This window comes from Struthio camelus, chromosome 11, assembly GCF_040807025.1.
Source record: "Struthio camelus isolate bStrCam1 chromosome 11, bStrCam1.hap1, whole genome shotgun sequence".
In the NCBI taxonomy this organism is placed as follows: Eukaryota; Metazoa; Chordata; class Aves; order Struthioniformes; family Struthionidae; genus Struthio; species Struthio camelus.
This window is the reverse complement of record NC_090952.1, coordinates 3,369,942-3,380,546: the sequence shown is the minus strand read 5'-3', so window position 1 is coordinate 3,380,546 and position 10,605 is coordinate 3,369,942. Positions and strand designations below refer to the sequence as shown.

At 52.1% G+C, this 10,605-nt stretch overlaps 1 protein-coding gene across 2 annotated transcripts; it reads left to right on the top strand.

Annotated features, from left to right (window-relative positions):
- The first annotated feature begins 948 nt into the window (after positions 1 to 948).
- LOC104154219 (BTB/POZ domain-containing protein KCTD12) lies at positions 949 to 5,537 on the top strand. Of its 2 annotated transcripts, none has more exons than XM_068957031.1 (2): positions 949 to 1,084; positions 3,472 to 5,537. In XM_068957031.1, exon 2 carries the CDS (start codon positions 3,496 to 3,498, stop codon positions 4,384 to 4,386), a length of 891 nt encoding a protein of 296 aa, XP_068813132.1. In that variant the 5' UTR covers positions 949 to 1,084; positions 3,472 to 3,495; the 3' UTR covers positions 4,387 to 5,537. The 2 variants fall into 2 exon arrangements, with proteins under 2 accessions (XP_068813132.1, XP_009688812.1); XM_009690517.2 differs by lacking the exon at positions 949 to 1,084 and adding an exon at positions 1,115 to 1,514.
- Positions 5,538 to 10,605: the final 5,068 nt, after the last annotated feature.

The following is a 10,605-nucleotide window of genomic DNA, read 5'->3' as shown; positions in this document are numbered from 1 at the left end:
AGACATGGGATTTGGGGCATGAGCTCAGGCAGTGGGAGGATGGCTACTGCCAGGCCAGGCTGTGGAGAAGGAGGATGCCCTGGCAGTGAGCTGCTTTGGGGGACCGTTTCCATCTCTCACTCTGGGCCTTACACTGCTACTGTGCTCCCATTCCAGCAGGGTGGGAGGTCAGGCGCATTTGTGATGCTGGGCTACGTGGCTCGATTTCTTCAGCTGTACAACAGGCATTTTGTCCCCTGAGCACCCTGAAGCCCTCGGGTGCCTGTGCCATGCACGGCTGCCATTCGTGCCGAGCGCTATAGCTGGCTGGCCGGAACAACTGAAATGCCAGTGAGGCTCAGCACCAGGCACTGCGCAGTTGCAGCGCTGCTGAGCGAGTTCAGCTGGACTGGGGCATGCCGGCTGGCCACGCTTCTCCTGCCAAATACCCGCTACAGTCTGCAGTCAGGTGACAGTGGGCCAGCACCTATTCCCACATCCACCTCACTGCGAGCGTGCAAAGCACTTAATGCATCGTGACAATAGTAATGGGAAAAATTGCCACCTCCCTCAACCGAACACTTCCTTCCCCTTCCCATGCCGGGTCTTGGGCTGGGGGGTGGTGGTAAGGAGGGCAGCCTCCCAGCCGCCCCGTCCCCCTTTCCCTGCTGGGCCCTGCGTGGCAGGACGAGGTGCAGCGATGCTTTCGCCCTGCTCGCTAATGGCATTACAGTCAAATCCTGCTTTGCCGGGGGAGGGGAGGGGAGGGGGGCCCCGCCGGAATCCCCTGGCCTCGCCTGGCCCCAGCACGGAGCTCTCGGGGGTGGGGGGGGGGGGACGGGACACGGCGGGCAGGAGGGAGGGAGGCGGGGAGGAAGGGAAGGCGGAGGCGAGGCGGGCTAGGGCCGGCGGGGGAAGGCTCTCACCGCCTTCCCGGCCATAAAACGGTGCGGCCAGCGCCGGGCGGGCAGAGCGGAGCGGAGCGGCACGGCGCGGCGCGGCACGGCGCGGCACGGCACGGCGCGGCGCGGCACGGCACGGCGCGGCACGGCACGGCCGGGCTGCCCAGCCCCGGGGGAGCGGAGCGGAGCGGAGCGGAGCGGAGGTAACGGGGCGCCGCTTGCCGGGAGAGGTCGGAGCGGAGCGGGACTCTGCGCCGCTCGCCCGGCGCTTCGGAGCGCGGCGGCGGCCGTCGGGGCCGGGGCCGGTCCCCTCGGGGCGGGCGGCGGTGGTCCCTGCTCTCCCCCCACCCCACCCCAGCACTCCCCCGCTGCTGGTTGACACCAGCCGGCGGGAGGGCTTTGTCCCTTGGCGGCGGCCCTGCCACCCACACGTGGCTCGGGGTCCCCTCTCCCCGGCAGCGGGCAGCAGGACACCCGCCGCCTCTGGGCGCAGCCGGTAAAAGCTGTGGATCTACAGCTCCGGACCTCAGGGCACGGCTGGGATCCTCCGGGCTGGAAAGCAGACCATCCTCGATCTCCACTCTGTCCCAGGAAGCTCCAGAGCCCGCTGGGATGGGGCAGGGTGTGGGCAAGGTATGGGCTGGTGCACGTAAGCTGGTGTACGTAGCAGGGAACAGCAGTGCCCAGCTCTCAGCCCTGGAAGATGGCTAGGGTAGTCTCTCCAGCTCCTGGAGGAGCTTTGGCTCAAGCCACGACGGTGGTTTCCTTATGTTGAGCCGGGTTCTGCTCTGAGTCGGGGCCATATAAAAATAGTCTTCCTTCACTGGTGTCCCACTCCCTCTACGTTTGATCTGGGGAAGGATTGCAGTCTGCAAGCAGATATGCTCTGTGCATGAAACGGCTAGTCACTTAGGGCTTCCTTTGTGCCACCCCACAAACTCCCACCCAGCTGTGGGAAATCCAGCTGCAGTCCTTCAGTTTCTGGCACTGCCACCCATGACAAAGGGTGGTAAGTAACGCTTGCCTGCCAGCTCTTGCCAAAAGTGCTCAAGGCATAGGCAGGCTCCTGCTTGGGCTTCTGTAACTGCATAGCCTCCCTAGGGCAAAGAGAAACAGCAGCGTGTGTGCATCGCTGAAGAAAGGGACCTGGGACTAAAAGCCACAGAGGGAGCAGGTCTGGGAAGCTGGAAGCTGAGTGGACCTCACTGATCCTCCTTCCGATCTTTGCACTCTCTCCCTTTGCAGAGGCTTGTGTGTCAAAGCAGGCAAAGAGCTGAGCCCCTTGTCACTGGGGGTGAGCCCAATGACTGACTTGCTTCTTGTTCAAAAGGGATTCTCTCTAAACATCCCCCTCCTAAGAGCTGGGAGTAGCCACGTGGTCATGAACTGCAAAGTTGGCTCTTCCCACCCAAGAGTGCCCACAGAATGGGAGTTTTATCTTTGCTCTTTCATTCCTCTGCATCCTGCATTAGGATCCTTTTATGCTGCTCCTATGAAACAGTGTGGCTGGAGATAAGCACAGTGCTAGGCTACTGTTACTTCTTGGCTACTGGACCAGTCCATGGGGAGTACAGGCAGCTAGCTCTACTTAAAAGCAGTCTCAGGGCTGCAGTAACGTTATACAGGGCAGAGCTCCAGGCCAACCCTGCCAGGTAGTTAGGGGTGTAGCAGGGAAACCCCTGCTCCCTGTGGTCTCCCAAACAGATACTTGCACAGAGCATGGCTTGGCCAGGATGGATCATCAGTTCGTCTGCTGCGCCAGGTTTATATAAGTGCTGTTTGGTGGTATCAGGAGAAGTCTAGGAGTCAATTGGCTTGGCTTTGGAAAATATATAAATACATGGCATCTGGCCCAAGGCTGTATCACTATTTGACTTGGTCCCAGACCCTTGGAGATATTCTGTCATCTTTCACTGGTCTCAGCTTGGCCCTGAGTCTCCATTGGGTACTTTCCAGGAGCAAGGATGGAGTAGGAGTGCCAGAAAATACTGTCACTCTGTCCTTCATGGCTATATCTAGTGTTCCTTTTCTGGCAAAGCCGTGGGCGCTCCCTGTGTGGGCTCTAAACTCCCCTCCTGCTCACCAGTGCAGCAGGAAGACTGTAGCATAATGCAGTTCTTCCTTGGCGCGCTCAGCCTGACCAGCAGGATGTTGGGTTAGGCAGGTCATTGGCCAGACCCAGGGTGTGACAGTCCTTAGTTTCCTGTTATTAGCAACAATACAGCATCATCTGTCCTTCATCAGCAACCATGGCGAACCCCCAGCCCTCGGAGCAGACCCTCACAAGATGGAGGAGGTGTCATGTTCAAAGAACCACCTCTGGCAGGCAATATTCTTCCCTTCTTGTAGCGGGGAAGTTCAGGCTGCTTTAGATAATGCTGTTTATTCCAGCTGCCCCTCCAGCAGCCAGAGATTATGAGGGAAAAGAGCTGCCTGCCAGACTCCCAGAGAGACAGCAGAGAGGCATAGGCCTGATCCTGCAGTGCTTGCTTACGGAAAGGGCTTGGGATCAGTAGGATGATGGGCTGCATACTGTGGCAGGCTTAACATCAGCACATTGCTGCTTTTGGGTTTTTTTTTTTTTCCCCAGGTTGGAAGGAAGTGGTAGATCACTATGGCTCTGGCAGACAGTGCAAGCTGTGCCAAACCCAACGAGGACTTCCCTTTCCCTGAGATCATTGAACTCAATGTGGGTGGACAAGTCTATATCACCCGCCATCCCACACTGGTCAGTGTGCCTGGCTCACTGCTCTGGGAGATGTTCACACAGAAGAACATCCGCTCCTTGGCCCGTGACAGCAAGGGACGGTTCTTCGTGGATCGAGATGGCTTCCTCTTCCGTTACATCTTGGATTATATGAGGGACCAGCAGCTAGTGCTGCCTGACCACTTCCCAGAGAGGAGCCGTCTGCAGCGAGAAGCCGAGTACTTCATGTTGCCAGAGCTTGTGAAGATGCTGGCCCCCAAGCTCAGCAAACAGAACTCTATTGGAGACGATCCATGCCAAAGTGACCCAGAGGAGCTGTCACCCAACGCTGATGCCGCTCGCAATCTAGCTTCTGCCGGTGCCACACTCACTAGTGCTGTAGCTGGTGCCCCTGGGGGCTCAGTCACCACCAGCACGGGCGCTGTTGGCACTGAAATCCGCAGGTCAGGTTTCATCACCATTGGCTACCGGGGCTCCTACACCCTGGGCAGGGACAGCCAGACGGATGCCAAATTCCGCAGGGTGGCGCGGATCATGGTTTGTGGCAAGACATCACTGGCCAAGGAAGTCTTTGGGGATACCTTGAATGAGAGCAGGGACCCAGACAGGCCCCCAGAGAGGTACACCTCCAGGTACTACCTCAAGTTCACCTTCCTGGAGCAAGCCTTCGACAAACTGGCTGATGCTGGCTTCCACATGGTGGCCTGCAACTCCACAGGCACCTGTGCCTTCGCCCATGACCAGACAGATGACAAGATCTGGACCTCTTACACCGAATATGTTTTCTATCGTGAGTGACACCAAAAAAAAAAAAAACCAAAACACCGAACACCAACTCTCCCTTTCCTCTCCTGTGCTGGCTGTTGCCTTTAGAGAGTAGACATCAGACCCTTGAACCCCAAGTTTCCCCCCTTTGCCTCCTTTTGAGTTTATTCTTGGGGGTTTTGTTTGTTTGTTTTGTTTCTCCTCCATCTTCCAAGTTGAACCTATTGGGCTCTTCCTTGTAGCAGTTGCTGAACACCAACCTTCTTCCCTGTCTCCGACTTCTGCAGTAGCCAACTGTAGCTCCCAACCCTCCCCGGATTTGTGGACTTGGACACTATTGTATCTATGTTTGGGCGGGAGGGAGGGTGTGGGGGGGGTACACCAAACCGTGTATGGGTCTGGGACTCGCGCAGCCAGATAAACTCGTCTGTGTCACACTGAACTCCAGCTCTCACAAGCACTATGTCGTGCAGCTACCTGGGGAACTTGCCGTATGCACTGTATTTGATGTGCCAAGGAGTTCCAGTGGGGAAGTGTTGGTTTAAGGACATGGAGGAAGGTGGGAAGCAGAGAGGAGAGTTGGTGGCGGGGGGGCTAAGATGAAGCCTTGCAGCACAGATATATTGCCATTAGCCCATGTAAGCAGCTTAGCATTTAGACTGTCAGTGCTTGGGAAGGTTAGGCAAAGACGCACCCTGTGTTTGCAGTTCCGATTTAAAGCATTGCTGCTGTTGTTGGGATGCCTTGGGGATTTGGGGGGGGGGTGGGCTGGGGTGGGCTGGAGAGGGGCTGAGACATACTCTATTCACATGTATTTGGAGGGAGGCGGGGTGGGCAGGGAGGGAAAAGGCTTTACATGCTACAGGGTGTAAAATGCTTGTACATCTCTCAAACTAGTTCAAGGTCTGTCAAAAAAGTACCTTCATCTTTCCTTCAGAGTAAAATGGTGATGTGGGCTTCAGAGGGATGGGGTTTGACTGCTCCAGTGGGTGGCAGTTGGGTTCAGCCACAGCTATGACTTCACAGATTAAAGGAAGTCTTTACTGAAAATGAAAATCTGTGCCACTTGGGCAATCTCTTGCTAAGGTCTCTCTAATCACAGCTCTCTATGGTCTGCCTGTGGGCCTGGGGCTGGCTGCTGCTTTACCACGCCTGGGCAATGTGTAATAAAGGAACAAAAAAGACTTGCCTCTGTGTTCATGTGCTGAGGTGAAAAGGAGGTAGTGCCTTTTTAAATGCTGCATGCACACAGAGGTGTTTCTCGAGCAGGCAATAGTAGAGATATTTGGGCAGGGAGTGATGTATCTGCATTGAAAGGAAGGGGAAGGTAGACAGACTTCTTGGGACCCTCTTGCCTTGCTCTGACCCCCTTTTGCTCTGATGGTAGCTCCTCATGGAACCCTCTCTTCCATTTGAGCTCGGTCAAATTGCAAGCCAGCCTATCCCTTGCAGAGATGCAAGTGGTCTAGTCCAAAAGTACCCCCTGTCTGCAGGTCAGCCCTGGATGAGGTCCTCATCATTCAAGCAGGAGCTTGCAAGCTGTCAGCCTGCAGCAGCGGTCACAGCCAGCCACACTCCTCCTCACCACATACCTCAACCACTGCCTGCTGCCCCTCGCCTGTCCAGTTCTTCTCCACTGCCGCGCCACGTCTCAGCTCCTTTACACCCACCAACCTCCCTCAGCCCTCCTCTGTTACTCCACCCCCAGCTGCTTCTCAAGCAGCTTCTGTGAAGCTCTTGTTGCAGGAAGCTAAGGATCATTTTGTCAGTTGGATGCCAGCCAGAGAGATTTCTGTTTGGGGCTGATTTGGGAGGAAGGTTTACAACTGGGTTCTGAAGAGGCGGGAGGGCTGAAGTCTTCTGCTATGCAAGGAAAGCAAAAACTTTACAGCAAGGCAGTCTCTCTGCTCTGAAGAAGGGGAAGGAGAAATGGTATTTTTATAAAGGCCTGTTCCTCATTGCAACAGTATTTTGAGGAGGAAATGACAACCTGATTAAAAAAGAAAAAGAAAAAGGAACTTGAGCTCTGTGTGGAGGAAGAGAGGCTGAAGGACAGAATTTAAATGCTTTTAACAAGGGGGGAAGGGAGTGAACTCCAGGCTTGCTTGTGTGTGTGTGTTGTGTTTTGTTTTGTTTTTAATTAAAGATTTTTCTATTTGTTAGTAATTAGGACGGATTGGAAAAAGAAATTCCTGTCGGGTGAGAAATGCTAGTGTTCTAATGTTTGCGTTTCCCCTCTGAAAAATTGATCTCACAGGATGAAACATTTTTCCCTTGGGAGAGACCATAATGGCAAAGTCATCATACGGGTGGTTTTGATCTTGTCAGGTTACGTGATTTGGGCTGTTAAACCTAATACTCAAAATGAAATAGTATCGGAGCAGAACAGTTTTGTATCAAGTCATTTCAGAGTCTGTCAGTCTTCATCAAAACTGATGCCTTGTGTAAAAAATACTTTTGTTGAGATCTAACTCTCTAGTGGAAGGCTGTTGTGATGAGTGTGGGTTTACTTCTTGTTTTGCCTATATCTAACAATAGACTGTGATTTTGCTATGGCCCATAGCTGGAAGGAGAGCATGGGTAACTTGATCCTTAGGAGAGACAATCTGCAGAGAAATGGTGAGGGTTCCTCTCCGGCATGGAAAAAAAAAATCTAACTGAGGTTCTCATCCTTGGAGCAGTCATGGCAAGCCATTCAGTCAGTTAAGCTGAGCAAAAAGAGAAGGGAATGACTGAAGTAAGTTGGGAAGATTTCTCAGCCTCAAGGGTTTAAAGACGACAGTACAGAAGGTGTTTTCCTGATGATGCCTGTTTTACCGGCTGCTCCTTTTCCAGGGCATGTGCCTGCATTTCTATGTGTTTCTAAGTATTTAGCTGCCTGCTGGACCGCAGTGGATAGTCTGTGGGCTGGGCTGTTTCAAAAAAATGTGGCACTATTCAGTTGTCGTGTTATTGGTTTTATGATCCCCCCTCAGCACCTTCCAGGATGTCCAACGGGGCTCAAGTGAAAAAATCAAGACTCGTTCAGTGTCCTTCCCTCCTCCCGCACTGCTTCAGGATGTTGAACTGGGAGGTGACTCTGTCTTCCCAAGCAGTTGGCATGGCCCTGTTTTTCAGGCCAGAGCAGAACTGGATTAAGGGATGTGCTGCCTGTGACTCCCAGCTACTAAAGCATAGCAGTAGATCCTGTTAGAGATGCAGGCAGCAGCAGCTTGCTCTTATCTAGGCTGTAAGCAATGCTACGCCACATGCACAAGAGGTCCAGTGCTTTGGAGACATGCCAGGTGCTCCCAGCTCGGCTGTTGGTAGCTTTGCCCCTGCACAGTAGGGCTGGCACCTCTAAGGAAGTGCACATGTACCATGCTTGGACAGAGACTGCACTGTGCACCCAGAGTAAATCAGAATGGGCTGCATGTGCATTGTGGGTTTAATCATGCATTTGCAAAAGCCCAGGCTGGGAGGGATCCCTGTGATTATTTTAATCTGACCTGTACCAAGCAGTCATCAGCTTTTACTGAAGGAAGTCCTGCTGTGAATGAGCCAGAGGGACTGTTTATAAGCTAGATGCCTGCAAGTTGAATCCAGCCCCAGATGCCAAACCACCTACCACCTTGTCCTTGTTGAAGATGGTTTTTAGGATAGCATGAGAAGCCCACATGTCAGATACAGCTTAATGGTCTACCAAATAATTGCAAATGCACAACTTTCCAAGGTGTTCTAGTGTTGTATCTGGCCCCTTATCGAAGAGCATGGACCACAGTGAATGAGAATGTCCTTTCAAAAGGCATCTAGTTTCATTGTAAAGCTTTCCAAGACTGCAGCTACAGTTGCTGAACTCACCAGAAACCAAAGGTTCTGTTTTCAGAAAGGGGTTTTGATCTTTCAAAGCTTGTTTTCTCCCCGAGAGGTAATGTAACTCACCCTTTCATTTAGAGGTCCCCAGAAAACCATATAACCCAAAATAAGATCCCAAATTCAAATCAGGCAGAACATGAACTCAGTCAGGCAGGCACTCTGCCCACAAGATTGCTGGTTACACCAGGGTGGCTCATTCTTGTTCTGCACAAAAATTCCAGGAACTGAACAGCCTTACCCATAAAAAAAGAGTCAAAACCCATCTGTCTCCGTCAGACACTTCTGCCACCCATAGAGAAAAATCTGAAAACGTTTTTATCTCCTAGCTCTGGCCTCAGCCCCTCTTTGAGAGGACTCCCTTCAGAAGAAGTGTTTGTGTTGTATCAGGGCTCTGCTCCTCTCCTCATGGATGAACACAGACAAGTCATCTCCCCCCAAAGCTTCAGTTTTCCTCCCTGCAGAGACCGAAGGAATGATTCAGTGTAAAGCTGATGGGCAAGAAAATAGTAATAGTTCATGTTAGTATTGCACATAGCTCCTTAATTCACTGAAGCAGCGCATGAAGGGCTCATACAGAGGTCCATGCTGAGCCCTTCACAGGACGTGTCACTTCCTTGGCTGACGGGAGCATGAGGAATGCGAACAGCTTTGCCTGTGACAACACACTACCAGGCTATGGAAACCATGTGCATAACTTGCAGCAAAACCAAAAAGCGATACTTTTCCCCTAGCCCTCCAGGAAATCAAACTGGATAGAGAAGCTCCTATATTTGCTGGGAAGGTTCCTGCCACTCTCAGACTGAGCCAGAGGGTGTTAACTGCCAGGAAGTCAGCAAAGTTGGTGAACTGACTTTCTGCCAGGGATCCTGTGATTCCCTGGGAGGAATATAAAAGGCTTCCTTCTGCCAGCCTAGCTACCTCTTCTTCCCCTGGCTGGTAATGGGCTCTGCTCCGGGGAACTAAAACACTGCAGTCCTTGGCAAAAGAGGGGCTGACTGGTGGTGAGGCACAGAGATGGGGTGCCTGGGCAATCAGCCAGTGCCCAGGGGCTTGGGAGGGTTGAGGGGATGCTTTCTCAGGAAAGATTATGGATGCTGCAAGACTAGGCAGAAATGCCTGGTTGTTCCATAAAAGTCCTGCCCTGCCTTTCAGAAGCTGAGCTCTCCCCATCCTGCCAGTAGTCAGGAGTCAATAAGGGCAAAGCAGATCAGTGCTGAGGGGCTAGGAAGAGAACAAGCAGGGTTGGGTCCTTATGGCATCCTTGCTTCAAGATATGGCAGATTAGAGAAGCTAGAGCAGAGACACAGAACTGCCCCCTCCCCAGCCCAGAAATCCTCTCCTGCAGCAAGAGACTTGAGAAGCCCAGGCTATTCAGCGTGTGGGAAAGATTGAGAGTGTCTTGATTGCAGTGTGGAAATAGCAAAGGGCTTATTAATCAAGAAGCATAGAAAGGATAGAAGTAGTGGTAGCTAGAAGCCAAAGCCAACCTCTTCTAATTTGAATTAAGTGAAAAAACAAACAAACAAACAAACTGCCTTTAACAGCATGAGTAATCCACCGTTGAGAAAAGCAGTTGGAGAAAGGGAGATTCTCTGTCGCTCAGTGCTTAAAATGCAGACTCGATGCTTTTCTAAGAAGAAGGGGTTCAACCAAACAAGCTTTTTGGCTCACTTTCGCAGGTGACATCAGACAGCTGCAATATACAGGAGTTATAAATAAATATATATATTCATATCTTATACATTCATATTACGTTTTGTCTCATATAAATGAGACAACATCAATTTTGGCAGAAGAATACAGTTTTGTTCATGCTGCCTTTTTATAGGCCCTCTATCCTGACATGAATGGGCTCCAGTGAGTGGGTAACTGAAACTTAATAGTACCGCTGGACCTGCGGTAGGGCAGGTAGACCCCAGTTCCAGCTCAGCATATGGGTATTCATGCCATCAGAGACCCTTTACATTTTGGTTTCGCGGGCATATGTCTACCATATGGCCAGAGGTCACTCAGGCCATAGCTTCCTCTTTGCTCTCAGCAGGTCCTTGGGAACGTGCTCTGGGGCTAAGCCATGTTGCCTTGCTCCGTCCAGCCACAGAGAGAGACTTGTGTGCTTCCTTCCTGGGGACACAGAAGAAACAGCAGAGGAAATCTAGCTGAACGAGTCGATGTTTGTATTTGCTGGTAGTCATGAGAGTCAGAAAGACACTCTGGGTTCGGTAAGCTGTTCTGGCAGCTGACAGCTGCAGACGCGCTTGCCGCATCAAACTTGTTCAACCTGTGCTGACAGCTTGCTTTGAGCTAAAGCAGGTTAGACTTTGTGATGTGCAGATGGTTTTCTTAAAAGGCTCCTGCAGTTAAAAAGTTTTGTTCGGTTCTAGGTGGCAAATGGCTGGG

Excerpts from the sequence above, each read along its gene's own strand:
- LOC104154219 (XM_068957031.1), top strand. The coding sequence starts at position 3,496 with ATGGCTCTGGCAGACAGTGCAAGCTGTGCCAAACCCAACGAGGACTTC.